An 18512-nucleotide genomic window follows, 5' to 3' on the forward strand; every position below is an offset into this window, starting at 1 on the left:
TGGGTAGGCAGGTCAGATAGGAGAGGGTAGGTTAGATAAGTAGTGGGTAGGCAGGTCAGATAGGAGAGGGTAGGTTAGATAAGTAGTGGGTAGGTAGGTTAGATAAGTAGTGGGTAGGCAGGTCAGATAGGAGAGGGTAGGTTAGATAAGTAGTGGGTAGGTAGGTTAGATAAGTAGTGGGTAGGCAGGTCAGATAGGAGAGGGTAGGTTAGATAAGTAGTGGGTAGGTAAGGTAGTTAGATAAGTAGTGGGTAGGCAGGTTAGATAGGAGAGGTAAGTAGTGGGTAGGTAAGGTGGATAAGTAGTGGGTAGGTAAGGTGGTTAGATAAGTAGTGGGTAGGTAAGGCAGGAAAGATAAGTAGTGGGTAGGTAAGGCAGGTAAGATAAGTAGTGGGTAGGTAAGGTAGTTAGGTCAGATAGGAGAGTGGTTAGGCAGGTCAGATAGAGGGGGCTTTGACATGTACTCTCTTTGCTTTGGTGCTGTACAGCCCCTTTTCCCCATATTACCGTGTGAAGGAATTACATTCCTAGTAAATGGTACCACTCTGCCTTTGTCATCCTTACTCACACCTACAGTCCATACCTCTCACTTCACAGAGTTGAGTTGTAGCAGGGTGTTGTGTCCCCTCTTCAGAGGCGGGCCTAACAATTACAAGTAAAAAACTAAAATACCTTATGTACGTAAGTATTCAGACCTTTTGTTTTGAGAATTGAAATTGAGCTCAGGTGCATCCTGTTTACATTGATTATCCAACTTGATTGGAGTAAACCTGTGGTAAATTCAACTGATTGGACATGATTTGGAAAGGCACACACCCGTCTATATAAGGTTCCACAGTTGACAGTGCGTGTCAGCGCAAAAACCAAGCCATGAGGGGATTGTCTTTAGAGCTCCGAGACAGGATTGTCTTGACACAGATCTGGGGAAGGGTACCAAAACATTTCTGCAGCATTAAAGGTCCCCAAGAACACAGTGGCCTCCATTCTTAAATGGAAGAAGTTTGGAACCACCAATACTCTTCCTAGACCTGGCCATCTGGCCAAACTGAGCAATCAGGGAGAAGGTCCTTGGTCAGGGAAGTGACCAAGAAACCGATGGTCACTCTGACAGAGCTCCAGAGTTCCTCTGTGGAGATGGTTGTCCTTCCGGGAAGGTTCTCCCATCTCTGCAGCACTCTACCAATCAGGCCTTTATGGTAGAGCGGCCAGACGGAAGCCACTCCTCACATGACAGCCCACTTTAGCTTGCCAAAAGGCACCTAAAGGACTCAGACCATGAGAAACAAAATTCTTTGGTCTGATCAAATCAAGATTGAACTCTTTGGCCTGAATGCCAAGTGTCACGTCTGGAGGAAACCTGGCATCATCCTTACGGTGAAGCATGGTGGTGGCAGCATCATGCTGTGGGGATGTTTTTCAGGGACTGGGAAACTAGTCAGGATCGAGGGAAAGATGTACAGAGAGATCCTTGAAAACCTACTCCAGAGCGCTCAGGACCTCAGACTGGGGCGAAGGTTCACTTTCAAACAGGACAACGACCCTAAACACACAGCCAAGACAATGCAGGATTGGCATTGGGACAAGTCTCTGAATGTCCTTGAGTGGCCCAGCCAGAACCCGGACTTTAACACAATCAAACATCTCTGGAGAGACCTGAAAATAGCTGTGGAGTGATGCTCCCCGTCCATCCTGTCAGAGCTTGAGAGGATCTGCAGAAAAGAATGGGAGAAACTCCCCAAATACAGCTGTGCCAAGCTTGTAGCGTCACACCCAAGACTCAAGGCTGTAATCGCTGCCAAAGTTGCTTCAACAAAGGACTGAGTAAAGGGTCTGAATACTTATGTAAATGTGTTTTTTTTAATACATTTGCAAACATTTCTAATAATCTATTTTGCCCTGTCATTATGGGGTATTGTGTGTAGATTGATGAGGGGGTAAAATACATTTTATAATAAGGCTAATGTAACAAAATGTGGAAAAAGTAAAGGGGTCTGAATACTTTCTGAATGTACTGTACACTCTATAGCAGGGCTGTTCGATGTCAGTCCTGGAGGGTCGAAACACTTCTGGTTTACATCCTATTCTTCTCATAAGGGACAAATTCAGACCTGGGACACCATGTGAGTGCAATGAACTACCAGGTATAAATAAAAAGTTTTTGGGCCCTCCAGGAACAGAAATGAACATCCCTGCTCTATACCAGGGGTATTCAACTCTTACCCTTATGAGGTCCAGAGGAGCCTGCTGGTTCTCCGTTCTACCTGAATGAATTACACCCACTTGGTGTCCCAGGTCGAAATCAATTCTTGATTAGAGGATAAAAAATATTTTAAAAAAGTGTAGGCAGTGGCACTGGCTTCAAGGTCCAGAGGTAATGTACAGAGTCCTGAAACGTACGAGTTCATTCAACCTCACCACACTTCTTGGCCTATTGCCAAGTCTTTTCAAACCATCAGATGATCAAAAAACACAAAGCACCATGTAACTTTACATTTCTTTCTGTTTTATTTATTTTCTCTGCAGTGGAACAGCACACTCTCAAAGAGCGCAGTGATGAATTGAAGTCATCTCTGAATACCCTTGTATTCAGCTGCCAACCCCCAGACCATGTATAAAAATGCAACTTCAAAAAAAATGAGTTCCCATTAATAAAACTCAAAATGATAAATTCATTAATCCTGAAAAAAATTAATAAAACTCAAAATGATAAATTCATTAATCCTGAAAAAACAAAGTACAAAAAGAAAAAAAAAAGTACATCAAGATGAAAAGCAGTTAACAGACTGACTGCAGCCACCCTTCCCAAATTTACCCAGAATTCTTGCTCCAGCCTCAGAGATCAACTCTCTGAGTGTTTGACAGTTCATTAATCATCCACCAGGATTAGACAGGAGGGAATCTAAAGTGAGAGTATGACCAGTAGAGCGACCACCCAGTGGTCTGAACAGAATACAATTTCTCCAAAAGAATTGGTCTGGACGAGTAGGTTCAGATGTCAATCACAAACTGGGCATCGTCAGCTGTAGGGACAGAAGAGAGAACGCAGGTCAGCGTCGAGGACATATACGTTCCTAAACTTCCAAAAACCTTTGAGCATCTACAAACTAAATGGGTCGGTCACAAGATATTCAGCATAATGCTTGGCCAGCAGCTTGACATATCAGACAGGTTTTTGTTTGCTTTTCTCGAGGAGCAGTTCACCTTGAAACTTGGTCTAGTGCTGGTACAAAAAAAAAAAAAAAAAAAAAAAAGAGTCAACAAAACACACTAACTGGTTTGTACACCAGGTGATAGTCTGGGCATTTGTCACCTCATACACACTGCACTGATGATAACAGGCCTATGTAGCCTACTTCCTTATCCTTGGAAATAAACTACTTATTGGTCACCAACATCACATGAACAAAGCAACCTATCCCCTCTCTTTAATTACTGGTAAGGAATTCAAGGAGACTTAAAAATTAGGCAAGTTATAGAGGTGAGACATCAGAACATCATGTGAATGCAAGATTGAGTAAATCAAGTAACAGGGACTGAATGACAAGGATATATTTGTATCTTGGGATATTAGCATGATGCCTTTCAGACATAGCAACTGCTTTCCATTTCTGTACACTGTGAACTAAGACAGAATACATGCAATGACTTGATTTACTCTCCTTGCACAGTTTCTAATAACAAAACAAGAGAACGTGTTTCTCAAGTATTTCCTTGAAGAGCCCTTAAAAAGGTGTTCCCTCTTGTGTTGCTCAGTAAAAACACATCTGCTGCAAAGCCATGTGGGAGAAGAGTCAGGTGTTTAGGAGAGCAGGTAACCAAGAGGCCTGGCTAGGGGAAGAGGTTAATGGGTCTCATAGGATATACAGTAGTGTCACTGTAAGTATCAGGATCCAGACCAACCCGAGATGTCTTTGTTCTCGTCCATTTCCTTCAGCTTGCCCAGAGGGTGCTGGGCCGGTGCCGTGACCCCTGGGATGTGGGGGAGACAGCACGGAGGGGTACGTGTGATCGGTGAATTCCGACATTCCAGCAGGAACTTTCTGTCATAGATTATCCTGGTTCCTGTGAGGACAAAGGGTTGAAGTGTCTGTCTCGGGTAAGAACACAGAAGTACCAGGAGCAGTGATGCTAATTTAGCAATTTTGTTGCTAGATTTAGCAACTTGTCAGACTACCCTGGCAACGTTTTTTTTTCCCCAAACAGCACCTACAAATTTAGCTACTTTTAAAAAAGGTATTTGGAACTTTTAGCAACTTTTGAAAATTGACTTGAACGCTAAAATGCACGCATTTTCCCTTTAAATGACACAGGTACGATTTTTCTCTGTCACACACTCAAGTCATAACACACGTGCCTGGCTGCAAAAGTGCGTTGTGGAGTGACGTCAGCAGCAGGCGCTCAGCTCGTGCACAGGCAGCAGTAATTTCAGCAAATCATTGTTGGCTGACAGCAGTATGTTCGATGAATATAGTTGGTCACGAATGTTTGATCTTGAACAGGACTTACATCATCAATCAACATGCCTCAATCAAAAATGAAAAGCCAGAAGTACAGAAAAAAGTGGGAGTCTGTACCTGAACAAATGTAAAATCATATTTTTTTTGCCGAGGGGGCCAGTTAATTTGAGCAACGTTGTGTATTTTACGTAATGACGCGGCTTTACGTTGTCACGCAATGACATCACAACGTCATTTAGAAACTTTTAGCAACAAATCAACCTGCCTCTAGCAACTTACCCTGAAAATTAGTTGGCAACACTGACCAAGAGTCATGATGTGCAGCAATCCGTCGAGATCATGAGGTATTCTTGTGCTTCAATATTTATCCAAGGTGTGTTAGTGCAGGCGACATAGAAAAGTGTGCGGTCTATACTCCGTGTGTACTTTTCAATAGAAGAGCTCAATCACCTTGATCTGATATGGATCCTATACTACTAGCAACTATATCAGGGTGTTTTCACACCTGGTCTCTTTAAGCCAATTTTTGTGATTTGTTTTTGTGCAGTGAACACTCGAACAGGAATTCGGCACACTCAAAAGAGCCCCCGAAGCAAAGCCATCTCGAGGGGTGGTCTGAGTACGGTTCGTTTGAATGCCACTGTCCGGTTCCCTTTTTTAGGACAATGTGAACGCAAAGCTCCCCAGGTTCGCTTGTCATTATTCCCGAAGCACCCACACTAGCCTACTGCAACACCGTTTCCCCTGCCATAAACCCGCACATTGGTGCCACTAAAAAAAAAGATGTGGAGGTTTCGCGAAAAATCGGGGTTTTGGGTATTGAATATTGATTGGCGATTATCAAGGACGCACAAAAACTCAAACATGTTATGGTTTTTAGTTCAGATTATTTGTTAGCAATATGTGATTTATAGGTTAAGAGAACTCCATGAACGGTTTATTGATTGTGGGGTTTGATTAGCGTGAGAAGACAATATACTTGGCAAGAATCACAACACAGGGTCCAAAATCTATTCTTGCTCTTAAAGGGGCAGTAGCCTACATTGGGTGTACAATTTCCAATTACAGCATGATTTATTCTATTGCTATTTATTCTGTTACCAATTAAATGTACATGTTAATAGTATCGTCTGATTACAATTATGTCTCATTTGAACTAAACTTAATCTATTAGCTTCCAAAATGTAAGTCGATATATCTAGCTGTCCGAGAACACATTCTGATTGAATGGCTAGTCCTGCAATTTATAAAAATCCAGAGTGCAAAAATAAAAAATAACAGAGTGGAAAAATATCTTGGTTCCTTTCGAAACATAGCAATGTGAATGCAAAGAGGCCTCTGGGTTTAGGTGAAGTGAACTGGAAAAACAGCGCAGTCCTCATTCAAAGGCAAGGGCAGTGTGAACACAAAAGTTGTTTTGCAACTTTAAAAAAAAATATATATATATTTTTTTTTTACCCCAGAATTCACTATAAAGAGGAATGCGATCTGTTTTTAATTTTTTTTTTTTTTTTTTAAAGAGGACTATATGTGAAAACACCCTCTGAGAATCTACTGGTCTGACATGTTTCATATGCTGTACTGGGAAAATAATTTGGACGCAATCACACCTATGCACTCTTTTGTCATACAGTTCAATAGAAGTCTCGATCTCAGTCCCCTCAGTTCAGGTGTGTTGCCTGGCTTTACAAACTCCGCTACCCCTGTAGTGCCTCCTTGTAACTGAGCCGTAACGTCCTCAGCAATTCCAGCTATGTAACACCATCAGTGAAAACAACCCCACTCCTTCATCCTCTCTCCCCTCCACGTTGGCCTCCTTGTAAAGGCCACATAATGTCCTCACACACACACGTTGATAATTCGGATCAACTGCATCTTGATAGAGATAATATAATCGGTCATTGCTGGATACATACAATAAATGTTTGTCTGATGCAACTAAAATTATTGGAACAGGTGAAAGTGCATTTAACGCAATAGGAATGTAAGTACATAACCGTTCATTCAAAACTGGACAAAAGCGTCACCAAACTCCCAGCTTATATCTTTGTGCGCAATGTGCTGTTCTCCAAACTAGCGCAGCGCTTAAACTCCCGAGGCCGTATTAGTGTGTTCTTCAATACGATAAATAGTCCCTTATTTTGCTAAACTTACCTCCAGGTGTCGTGGAGAACAGGGTGCCTCCAGGCGTCTGACTGTAGGAGTCGGCCAGCTGAGACCAGTCTTTTGACTGCTCAAAGCGACTGGGGATAGGGCAGTTTAGGCCTATACTGGTGGTACCGTTAGAAGACATCGTAGAAAGCAGATGTATGAACAAATAAGTTGTTTTTTTAAAGTAAAAAAAGACACTGCAAATTATTTGTGATCGATGTCTACTATAGCCTGTAAGATAGTAAAGCCGCGCCAACTGTGAAGTTTTGTTTGACAACTAGGGGACTGGGGCGCTGGGAGACGTACGACGCAGTGAGCTCTAGCAGCCACGTGCAGGTGTTTATGAAAAATCTGCTGATTTGAGGCGTGGTTTAATTTGAGTTTCACAATCACCTCACTACTGTATCAACCTGCGCAACATTTCATTTTAAAGCTCACAATCACATATGTGGACTCAGAGTGAACTGAAAGGAACCGTCACATGCTTAGGCCGGGTTTTATTTTTGTATTTTACCTTTATTTAACCAGACTAGTCAGTTAAGAATAAATAATTATTTTCAATGACGGCCTAGGCCTGGGTTAACTGCCTTGTTCAAGGGCAGAACGACAGGTTTTTACCTTGTCAGCTCGGGGATTCGATCTTGCAACCTTTCCGTTACTAGTCCAACAATCTAACCACGAGGCTACCTGCCGCCCTGGTTGATCTTTGTATACCTTGCAAACAAAGTTTGCATTTAAAAACAATCAAAATACTAACGCAATAGCCCAACCCCCAAATAAACTTGACCTTCTATATGTTTGTGACGTCATGACAATGTTTTTCTCCCAGTGGAGGCTGGTAGGAAGAGCTATAAGGAGGATGGCCTCATTGTATTGGCTGGAATGGAATGAATGGGACAGAATGAAACATATGGTTTCCATATGTTTGATACAGTATGTTCCATTTATTCCATCCCAGCCACTAAAATAAGCCCGTCCTCCTATAGCTCCTCCCACCAGCCTCCAGTCTTCTGTTCTTAAATCATCCAAAATGTAAGATTACTTGACTGTCACATTATGGTTTGAGTGATTGGTCTCTCCTCAAATATATCAAATTACCAGTCAATCTTGTTGGGGGGGGAAACAAAAAGTAAACATCTCCAGCATTACTTGTTAACAAGTGCAATTCAAACAAGGCAATTAGCAATAATCAATCTGAAGTTGGATAACAAAGATAGCAATCCTAGTTGAACGTCTGTCAAAACATAAAATGACCTTATGGTGTTCTCCGGGTAGACTCTTAGTGAATGTAAAATCAAGTGTCCGATTGCAGTCTTTCGTGGAAACTTCACCATGCATGATAAACAGCACCCCCATTGCCAGAACATTCAGTCAGAGTGAGTGATTACATCATCGTGAGTAAACATGACACACAGGAAGCAGTCTCCCGCTTCTATAGACAGACCAAGGGTACTTCATATCAACAAAAAGTGTGCCGAGATAAATCACGAGGTGTATGATGTCATGAGGTAAATACAATATGAATAAAAGGCACAACAGTACAGTTTCGTAATTTTTTTAATTGACTATTAAGGTAAATATTACACATTAATACAGTAGAGTCACTATACGACATGTACTCTGGTTTTAACCCTTTTTTTGTTGTTGTTGTTGTATGTAAACAATTATACATGTATTTACCACTAAAAGGACTGAGTTCTCGCTTTATGTTATCACCTAGTTCTCGGACTGAGTATAAATAAGCGTACAGTCCTGTAGAGCCCTGCAGACCAAGAACAATTAATGTGGGGGCTTTTAAAGTCAAAAATAATGGCTATACTACGCAAAGAATGGATCCTGTTTAACAGGCAATCGGTTTGTTCATAGACGGTGATAAACAAGTTACAGCCCACACTGGATTCGTCTTTTGAGTTAGGCACATCAAAACGGTGTCCGAACATCCAATTTCTCCGTTTCTGGACACTCCCTAGGTTAATAACTTTGTATATTATGTAATTATCTGGTTCTCTTAAAACGTGTATGAGTCTTGTTATTAATGGTCCTATGCTTCAAATCGCTAGATGATGTGTTCAGTTGACGTGATTCAGGTGCACATTCCCAACGTGCGGGGCCCAAGTCCCAGGCCAGACCTGAAACGACACGTTTTCATCACCAAGTTACAAAACCACAACAGAGGAAGACTGAGTAACGGTGAAAATAAGTGAGTGATGTTGATGGGAGTGTTTACCTGCTGGGTTTCTGCCGTCTCTGCAGAGTTGGAGACCACATTCATGATGGGATTCCAGGCAGGGTCAGCGCTATGGAGCCCGTTGTACATGGGGCCCCCAGGGGCCTCTCCCATAGGAGGGTGGGGAGGAATGATCGTCCCGCCATACATTGACATTGGCAAACCCTAGAAAGGACAATAAAATTTAAAAAACGGGTAAAAAATATATATAAATATATCTTTATATAAATATCTATATATCTATATATCTATATATATCTATATATATATATATATATATATATGTATGTATCTATCTATGTATCTATATATACAGTGCCTTGCGAAAGTATTCGGCCCCCTTGAACTTTGCGACCTTTTGCCACATTTCAGGCTTCAAACATAAAGATATAAAACTGTATTTTTTTGTGAAGAATCAACAACAAGTAGGACACAATCATGAAGTGGAACGACATTTATTGGATATTTCAAACTTTTTTAACAAATCAAAAACTGAAAAATTGGGCGTGCAAAATTATTCAGCCCCCTTAAGTTAATACTTTGTAGCGCCACCTTTTGCTGCGATTACAGCTGTAAGTCGCTTGGGGTATGTCTATCAGTTTTGCACATCGAGAGACTGAAATTTTTTCCCATTCCTCCTTGCAAAACAGCTCGAACTCAGTGAGGTTGGATGGAGAGCATTTGTGAACAGCAGTTTTCAGTTCTTTCCACAGATTCTCGATTGGATTCAGGTCTGGACTTTGACTTGGCCATTCTAACACCTGGATATGTTTATTTTTGAACCATTCCATTGTATATTTTGCTTTATGTTTTGGATCATTGTCTTGTTGGAAGACAAATCTCCGTCCCAGTCTCAGGTCTTTTGCAGACTCCATCAGGTTCTTCCAGAATGGTCCTGTATTTGGCTCCATCCATCTTCCCATCAATTTTAACCATCTTCCCTGTCCCTGCTGAAGAAAAGCAGGCCCAAACCATGATGCTGCCACCACCATGTTTGACAGCGGGGATGGTGTGTTCAGCTGTGTTGCTTTTATGCCAAACATAACGTTTGCATTGTTGCCAAAACGTTCAATTTTGGTTTCATCTGACCAGAGCACCTTCTTCCACATGTTTGGTGTGTCTCCCAGGTGGCTTGTGGCAAACTTTAAACAACACTTTTTATGGATATCTTTAAGAAATGGCTTTCTTCTTGCCACTCTTCCATAAAGGCCAGATTTGTGCAATATACGACTGATTGTTGTCCTATGGACAGAGTCTCCCACCTCAGCTGTAGATCTCTGCAGTTCATCCAGAGTGATCATGGGCCTCTTGGCTGCATCTCTGATCAGTCTTCTCCTTGTATGAGCTGAAAGTTTAGAGGGACGGCCAGGTCTTGGTAGATTTGCAGTGGTCTGATACTCCTTCCATTTCAATATTATCGCTTGCACAGTGCCCCTTGGGATGTTTAAAGCTTGGGAAATCTTTTTGCATCCAAATCCGGCTTTAAACTTCTTCACAACAGTATCTCGGACCTGCCTGGTGTGTTCCTTGTTCTTCATGCTCTCTGCGCTTTTGACGGACCTCTGAGACTATCACAGTGCAGGTGCATTTATACGGAGACTTGATTACACACAGGTGGATTGTATTTATCATCATTAGTCATTTAGGTCAACATTGGATCATTCAGAGATCCTCACTGAACTTCTGGAGAGAGTTTGCTGCACTGAAAGTAAAGGGGCTGAATAATTTTGCACGCCCAATTTTTCAGTTTTTGATTTGTTAAAAAAGTTTGAAATATCCAATTAATGTCGTTCCACTTCATGATTGTGTCCCACTTGTTGTTGATTCTTCACAAAAAAATACAGTTTTATATCTTTGAAATGTGGCAAAAGGTCGCAAAGTTCAAGGGGGCCGAATACTTTCGCAAGGCACTGTATCTATAAATATATCTATATATATAATTATAAAAATATGTTTTTGTGATAGTTCTCATTGGATCATTCCAACCACAATCTTTGCATCAACTATTTAGCCGTGTCTGTCCACTACCTTTGGGAAGTCCATGAAGTTGGTGGGCATGGGTTGATGGAAGGTGTTTGAGGGGTTCACGATGCCGGTGTCGTCCCTCTCCATGGCTTGGTGCTGGGAGAAGCCAGACGGCTGCTGTATCACGTGACCACCCATCAGGGGCTGAGACCAGCCTGACATCGCCTCTAAAGGTGGAGGGTAAGAGCAGGGGAGGACTGAGATTTTGGATCGTGTGAGAGTTAATCGTTATGTTCAAAAAAACCTTTACAATATATTTCAAAGCATTATGATAAACATCTTTAAACCACTGACGATTAAAGATGATCAGTTCTACAACTATCCAATTCCTCTACAACTGTACACTAACCCGATCCACCTCTCTCCAAAACACTCACCAGACGCACTGCCCACGCCGAAGGACCAGATTCCTCCCTGTCCCACAGGCGGCGTGTAGCCGGCGGTGAGCATGGCGTGGTTCACGGAGCCCGTCTGGCGGATGCGTGCCAGGCGCTCAGTGCCAATGGGTGGGGGCACCTTGCGGTCCTGCTGGCTGTTGCCGCTGGGCTTCGCCTGAATCAGAGCCGTGGTCACCGTGGACGCACAAAGAGGGGACGACACGGAGGACACCGGGGACTCACCTGAGGGGGGCAAAGGCTTGTTAACTTTCCAAATGTTGGATTTATCAAAGAAGACTTAAGATAAAATCACATGAAATCCTTTGATTTGGCTTAATTTAATTTCTTTCTTTTACCAAAAAGTAGACATTGAAGCTACTTTGCAAAAAAAAAAAAGGAGGGGGGTGAAAAACACTTTAGATCTATGAATGAACTGCCCTGTCCCGTCCCCTGCCCCGTCCCCTGTCCCGTCCCCTGTCATGTCCCGCCCCCTGTCCCGCGCCCTGTCCCGTGCCCTGTGTTCTTACTGGAGGTGGAGGCGCTCCAGGGGTGAGGGGAGAAATGCTGGCGGCTAAAGGAGGGGGTTCCCACCGGGGACGGACCCTGCAGGTACACTGCACTGCCAGAGATACTGGTGGCGAAGCTGGTCAGAGCAGCAGACGAAGAGATGGAGTTTCCCGACGGGTCCATGTGCATGCCTGAAACAAAAGAGGTCAACTGACCTGGTTAAAATATTTAGGCACAAACCACTAATAAACTGAACAAGTACGTCAATATAAACATGATTAGTGCTGCTTTGTGGAATCAGTAGAATTTGTTTCTCTGGAACAACATTTTTTTCTTGGGTTACAACATGGTGTTATGGGTGTTATTTCCTGCAGAGTGTGTGTGTGTGTGTGTGTGTAGTGGAGTCTATGGTCCTTGTTGCTTACCGATGGGACTGGTGACAATCCTCTGGGAGTTGCAGCGGTACCCTGGAGCCTTGGAGCCGTCAGGAGCTGGCATCACCTTCTCCATCTGTCCCATGCCTCCCATGTAGGGCTGCTCCGGAGGGGTCCGAGCAGGCAGGTGACATGCTCCCCACACCTGATTGTTGCCCACCTGATTGCTGTCAAACATGCTGCTGAAATGGTTGAAGAGGGCGTTGGGGCCGTAGTTGGGGGGCAGCTGCTGGGTCTTGCCCCCGTGGCTGTGCATCTGGGAGCCGTTCATCATGCCCATGGAAGGGGCTGCCATGCCCTGGTTGGTATACTGCTGCGGTTGTTTCTGGTGTTGCTCCTGGGAGGCTCCAGAGGATACAAACACAGAATGGTGCTCCTGCGGAGATGTCCCAGCTGTCATGGGGTAGACCTGGGCAGAGGGCTGCACGCATGAGGGAGAAGGCTGTGCGTAGTGAGGTGCGGTGCTGCCCCCTGCTGGTGCAGCGTGAGAGGAGGGCAGGTGGGAGCAGGGAGGCTGGGCGGCCTGGGGGCTGGGCTCTGTGCTGGGGGAGAAGGGGAGTGGCAGCTGCTGCTGTCGGCTGTCCGGCTGCTGGGAGGGCAGTGATGGTGAAGCCGTGGGAGGACCTGTGAAGTACATGGGGCCGTTGGAGCTGGAACCTTCCGACGCTCCACCTTGGACAGGTGCTGCATCTGGAGAGGACTTCTCTTTACCAGGCGTGGTGCCACCAGCAGGCTCCGGCTTGGAGACGGGCAGCTGCTGTGCAGACGTGGCGATGGGCACGGAAGGGGAGGACGGAGTAGAGGACATGGTGGAGGGTGCAGGGGCCAGCTGCGTGGCGGGAACGTTGCTCACTGTGGAAGTGACTGCTGTCATGCTGGTCGTCTTTGGTTCGCCAGAGAAGAGCTGCTTCCTGGCAGAGGAGGGCGTTGGGGTGCCGGAGGGGGCAGTGCTGGTGGGCGAGACGGTGGCTGCAGGGGCTGCTGTAGAGGCAGGAGCTGTGTACTCCGGATGGGCAGCGGAGACAGGCGAGGGCCGGGGGGCAGTGCTCCCGTTGTGCTTGGGAGAGCTGTGAGTGCTGCCGGGGTTGACGGGCCTTACCGGGAACGGGCCCCAGGTGTTAGGCGATGGAGAAAAGGTGCCACCGAACTGTGCCATGGGCAGACGTGGGTGTCGGATGTGGTGCATGGTCTGGGCAGCCAGCAGGGCCAGGTGTGGGTTGGCATACGCCAGGGGCAGTGAAACAAAGGGGGGCCTCACCCCGGGGGACAGGTTCTTTCCCATCTTCCCTCCCTGCTGAGAGACCGGGGGGGTCTGGAAGGACACAGCGGACGACGGAAACACCGATGCCAGGCCCTTTGAGCCGGCCGCCGTAGTGTTGGTGGCCCCTGTGGAGGTGGTGTAGGTGGAGCCCATCTTGGTGCTGGTACCAGGAGTGCGGATGTGGTTTCTGGGGATTAGGTCCTCCAGCTCCTTGGCTGGGTCTTGGATCAGGGCGTTGATCAGTTGTACAGCGTGCCGAGTCGACTCAGTACCTCCTCTGAAGACCAAAGGGAGAGAAGCAGGTGAGTGTCTGACCTGGTGGTGATCAGTGGGCCGGCCTTACCTGGTGGTGATCAGTGGGCCGGCCTTACCTGGTGGTGATCAGTGGGCCGGCCTTACCTGGTGGTGATCAGTGGGCCGACCTTACCTGGTGGTGATCAGTGGGCCGACCTTACCTGGTGGTGATCAGTGGGCCGACCTTACCTGGTGGTGATCAGTGGGCCGACCTTACCTGGTGGTGATCAGTGGGCCGGCCTTACCTGGTGGTGATCAGTGGGCCGGCCTTACCTGGTGGTGATCAGTGGGCCGACCTTACCTGGTGGTGATCAGTGGGCCGACCTTACCTGGTGGTGATCAGTGGGCCGACCTTACCTGGTGGTGATCAGTGGGCCGACCTTACCTGGTGGTGATCAGTGGGCCGACCTTACCTGGTGGTGATCAGTGGGCCGACCTTACCTGGTGGTGATCAGTGGGCCGACCTTACCTGGTGGTGATCAGTGGGCCGACCTTACCTGGTGGTGATCAGTGGGCCGACCTTACCTGGTGGTGATCAGTGGGCCGACCTTACCTGGTGGTGATCAGTGGGCCGACCTTACCTGGTGGTGATCAGTGGGCCGACCTTACCTGGTGGTGATCAGTGGGCCGGTCATACCTGGTGGTGATCAGTGGGCCGACCTTACCTGATGGTGATCATCCTTTCTCCATTCTTGTCCTTCTGTTTGTCCACGTCGATGTGAGCTCCGGTCACATCCTGAATGGCAGTGATATTACAGCCACCTCTGCCCATGATCCGAGACACCACAGAGGCAGGCACCAATAACTTCTTAGATCTGACAGAAGACAAACAAGCCATTCCATTAATATCGGGGTCAAACGGCTGTACTTAACAACTACGTAGTAGATACCAGGTGCAGTTGATTGCTAGTTAACAAGAAGTGACAGTTATAAATTCCGAACTAGAGGAAGGGAGATGCTGTACCCTCACTGCACTCTATGGGTAAAGGTCACAGTAAACGTGAAAGGTAACCGTAACTACAGTAGCCATTGTTTGAGTTGAGGCCAACCCACCTCCGTACCACCTCTTTCCAGCCGTCTTCCCTCTTCTGGCCCCTCTTGGGGCTGGTGAGGTTCATCTTGCTGTTGGGCGAGGTGACCGGCACTGAAATGGTTTTGAAGGAGGGGGGAAGGGAGCTGGGCGCCAGGACGTTGATGCAGTCATGGAGTCTGAGAAGAAGAAAATAAACAGAGAGCCCTGTGGTGTACTGTAGACAATTCACAAGTTTAGACTTAAGAATTCCCAGTTTGGACACTGCTTTTCTGCATTTAGACCTGGTCTCTTACTTCTGGTGTGGTTTGGAGATGCACACTGTGACCTTGTGGTCTCGGGAGCTGTGCCTCTTCTCAGGGACCGGCGGGGGCTGTTGGCTCACCCCCGAGGGAGCAGACGATGAAGACGAGGATGAGGAAGATGAAGAGGGCATGTCCGGTAGGTAGTTGAGCTCCTGGCTTTTGCCTCCGCTGCTGCTCTCACTGTTGCAGTCGGTGCTGTCCAGGTTGTCCGAGTCGCTGCCACCAGGCACCCCGCCGCCCCTGGGCTCCCCGTGGATCTTGTCTTTGTCGGTCTTCTGCTGAGCCAGCGCCACCTGGGGGTCCTGCAGGATGACGGGCTCCATGGTCTTGTTCTTCTTGTTCTTGCGGTTGGTGCTGGGCGTGGTCGCCACATTGGCTCGTTTCTTGGCGAAGGCGTTGGTGAAGGTGGCAGAGGTGGCAGAGATGCCGATGGTAGTGGTGGTGGTAGCGCTGGGCGGGTCAATGGGGACGTCACCGTCTAAACAGAGCGTGAAATACGGAAGGTTATTCACCCTTATTTTACCACTTGGCCACTGAAACAACCAAAAGGACATTAGAAAGATGTCGAACGGCTTCGTCTCAGGTGAAATTAACATGAGCGCGTCATTTCAGTTCATTTGACAGATGATTTATGTTCTAAACTATTTGAATTCAACTGACTTGAAAATATCCTTTAATTCACACAAAAACCATGCTGATTTCAGGAGCCCAGCTTGGCCGCCGGGGGCCGCGCCAGGCCACAAGCGGCCGTTCAGGTGCTGTCGCGTTAGGCTATACGAGGCTGTTCAGGTGCTGCCGTGTTAGGCTATACGAGGCTGTTCAGGTGCTGCCGCGTTAGTCTAATAGAGGCTGTTCAGGTGCTGCCACGTTAGGCTATACGAGGCTGTTCAGGTGCTGGGTTAGTCTAATAGAGGCTGTTCAGGTGCTGGGTTAGTCTAATAGAGGCTGTTCAGGTGCTGGGTTAGTCTAATAGAGGCTGTTCAGGTGCTGGGTTAGTCTAATAGAGGCTGTTCAGGTGCTGGGTTAGTCTAATAGAGGCTGTTCAGGTGCTGGGTTAGTCTAATAGAGGCTGTTCAGGTGCTGGGTTAGTCTAATAGAGGCTGTTCAGGTGCTGGGTTAGTCTAATAGAGGCTGTTCAGGTGCTGGGTTAGTCTAATAGAGGCTGTTCAGGTGCTGGGTTAGTCTAATAGAGGCTGTTCAGGTGCTGGGTTAGTCTAATAGAGGCTGTTCAGGTGCTGGGTTAGTCTAATAGAGGCTGTTCAGGTGCTGGGTTAGTCTAATAGAGGCTGTTCAGGTGCTGGGTTAGTCTAATAGAGGCTGTTCAGGTGCTGGGTTAGTCTAATAGAGGCTGTTCAGGTGCTGGGTTAGTCTAATAGAGGCTGTTCAGGTGCTGGGTTAGTAAAAAGGTGGTTACCTTCAGAGGAGTCTTGGTCCTCTAACTCCTCTTTTACTTTGGCCTCCTCTTCCTCCTCCTCCTCCTCTTCCTCCCCCTCCAGCTTCCTTTTCTGATCTTCCTTCTTCTTCTTGCGTTTCTCCTTACGCTTCTCACGCTTAGCGGCCAGGGCTTGCTTCTTACTCTCTTCCCTGGACTGTACACCCCAAGAAGAAGAAAAAAAAATTAAAAAATGGATGATTACAAGCCAGAGAATGCATCCCAAATGGAGCCATATTCTCTATATAGTGCACTACCTTTTAGCCTAGAACCCTACGAGAACATGGTTCCATTTAGGATGCACACAACATCTACAGAGAGCTATAAATCCATACAAATCCATGAGGAGCAGAAGGTTGTGTTGGGTGGAAAAGTAATTGACCTTCTCCAAGTCCAGCTCCTTCAGCAGAATGCTGGCGTTCTTGTTGGCCTCTGCTGCCTGCTGGTCTTTGGCTTTGACAATGGTCTCCATGCACTGGTGACATTTCTTCAGCAGGTCCTAGGAGGAGTATGAGACAAAAATGTACTGTTGGAACCGCACTTTCTTTCAGAAAAATAAAAAAGTTGACCCTTTGTCATTTTCTAAAAATGTACCCACACCCCTTTTCTCCTCAATTTTGTCATATCCAATTGGTAGTTACAGTCTTGTCCCATCGCTGCAACTCAGGAGAAGCGAAGGTCGAGAGCCGTGAGTCCTGCGAAACACAACCCAGCCAAGCCGCACTGCTTCTTGACACAATGCCCACTTAACCCGGAAGCCAGCCGCACCAATGTGTCAGAGGAAACACCGTACCCCTGCCTCGTGTCTCCCGGTCACGACGCAGCCTAGTATCGAACCAGGATCTGTAGTAACACAGCTAGCACTGCCTTAGACCGCTGCGCCACACGGGAGACCCCCTTTGTAATTTTCAATGAATGTGTTGTTGTTCTTGTCCGTTTCAGCTTACCTTGTCCGTGATGGTGGCAATGTATCTCATGCACTCGATGTCCGAGGGGAACTGGTTGACCTCCTTGACCAGGTACTGAACCACCTTCACATGGCCCTGTGAGACAGAGTTCAGAGGTCAGCCTCCTGGGATTATTATACATTCACTTCCATTTACACTCCACCGGGGTCATTAGCTAAGAACAGGAAATGAACGGGGAGCACAGGTCATATACGAGATATTCAACTGTGTATCAGTATCAGAACCAATTTACTTAAAGGAGCAAGTGACACTAGTGTTTAATCACAGTTTAGTTTCATACCACAGGAGGCTGGTGGCACCTTAATTGGGGAGGATGAGCTTGTTGTAATGGTTAGAGTGGATTAAGTGGAACGGTATCAAATACAACAAACACAGGTGTTTCCATGTGTTTGATTTCATTCCATTCGCTCCGTTCCAGCCATTATTTTGAGCCGTCCTCCCTCAGCAGCCTCCGCTATTTCATACGTGTGTGTGTGTGTGCGTGTGTGTGTGTGTGTGTGTGTGTACCACCTTGCGGAAGGCAGCCATGAGTGGTGTGATCTTGCGGTTGTCTGCTGCGTCGACATCGGTCCCAGCCTGCACCAGCAGTTGCACCACGTCAAAATGGCCGCCGTTGGCCGCCAGCCACAGGGGAGTGTTTCCCTTCTTATTGCGCACGTCAATGTGAGCACCTCTGTGAGAAGGACAACAGGCTGAGTAGAGGGAGGAAGAGAGACTGGAGAGGAATGATATTCTGACTGAAAAGGTACTTCTCACGGTCATACTTGTACATTAAAAAGATGTATTACCGGTTGATTAGGAGCTCACAGAACTTGTAGTGGCCCTTGTCTGCAGCGATGGTGAGCGCGGTGTCTCGGGAGGAGGGGACGGGTGGGGCGTTGACGTCAGCGCTCTTATCCAGCAGCACCCGCCCCACCTCAGCATAGCCACCCGATGCCGCCTCCATGAGGGGGGTCAGCCCAGTCTGAGAGAGAATGTATAATGGGTCAGTGAGACTGCACCACACAGACCAAACACCAGAACATAATTTCTAATGTCTTTGAC

General features: G+C 46.7%; 2 protein-coding genes across 8 annotated transcripts in view; both read right to left on the reverse strand.

The window, feature by feature from the left end:
• Window positions 1-2482: 2482 nt before the first annotated feature.
• Window positions 2483-6922, reverse strand: LOC139419410 (eukaryotic translation initiation factor 4E binding protein 3). Its single transcript, XM_071169358.1, has 3 exons — window positions 6612-6922; window positions 3901-4062; window positions 2483-3020 (listed from the first exon to the last, which is right to left on the reverse strand). The coding sequence occupies exons 1-3, from the start codon at window positions 6748-6750 to the stop codon at window positions 2989-2991; spliced, it is 333 nt and encodes a 110-aa protein (XP_071025459.1). The 5' UTR covers window positions 6751-6922; the 3' UTR covers window positions 2483-2988.
• Window positions 6923-8149: 1227 nt separating this feature from the next.
• LOC139417978 (ankyrin repeat and KH domain-containing protein 1-like) overlaps window positions 8150-18512 on the reverse strand; it is a 50135-nt gene continuing 39772 nt past the window's right edge. For 3 of the 7 annotated variants that reach the window (XM_071167024.1, XM_071167023.1, XM_071167022.1), the window contains exons 21-34: window positions 18257-18432; window positions 17979-18141; window positions 17448-17543; window positions 16883-16999; window positions 16483-16657; window positions 15060-15546; window positions 14787-14942; window positions 14399-14548; window positions 12170-13716; window positions 11765-11935; window positions 11238-11480; window positions 10864-11027; window positions 8836-9000; window positions 8150-8737 (exon numbers count right to left, since the gene is read on the reverse strand). In XM_071167024.1, coding sequence (XP_071023125.1) covers window positions 8678-8737; window positions 8836-9000; window positions 10864-11027; window positions 11238-11480; window positions 11765-11935; window positions 12170-13716; window positions 14399-14548; window positions 14787-14942; window positions 15060-15546; window positions 16483-16657; window positions 16883-16999; window positions 17448-17543; window positions 17979-18141; window positions 18257-18432 — 3870 coding nt within the window. In that variant the 3' untranslated portion in view covers window positions 8150-8677. Of the gene's footprint in view, window positions 8738-8835; window positions 9001-10863; window positions 11058-11237; window positions 11481-11764; window positions 11936-12169; window positions 13717-14398; window positions 14549-14786; window positions 14943-15059; window positions 15547-16482; window positions 16658-16882; window positions 17000-17447; window positions 17544-17978; window positions 18142-18256; window positions 18433-18512 lie in introns of all 7 variants that reach the window. The other 4 variants (XM_071167021.1, XM_071167018.1, XM_071167020.1 and 1 more) reach the window with 2 other exon arrangements.

This window comes from Oncorhynchus clarkii, chromosome 10, assembly GCF_045791955.1.
Source record: "Oncorhynchus clarkii lewisi isolate Uvic-CL-2024 chromosome 10, UVic_Ocla_1.0, whole genome shotgun sequence".
NCBI classification, from domain to species: domain Eukaryota; kingdom Metazoa; phylum Chordata; class Actinopteri; order Salmoniformes; family Salmonidae; genus Oncorhynchus; species Oncorhynchus clarkii.

Bases quoted from the DNA above. Each gene is read 5' to 3' on its own strand.
- LOC139419410 (XM_071169358.1), bottom strand. From the start codon at position 6,750: ATGTCTTCTAACGGTACCACCAGTATAGGCCTAAACTGCCCTATCCCC. The intron at 4,063-6,611 runs GTAAGTTTAGCA...TTGTCCTCACAG, and splicing joins GTTCTCCACGACACCTGGAG to GAACCAGGATAATCTATGAC. The intron at 3,021-3,900 runs GTTGGTCTGGAT...CTGTCCCTACAG, and splicing joins CGAGAACAAAGACATCTCGG to CTGACGATGCCCAGTTTGTG.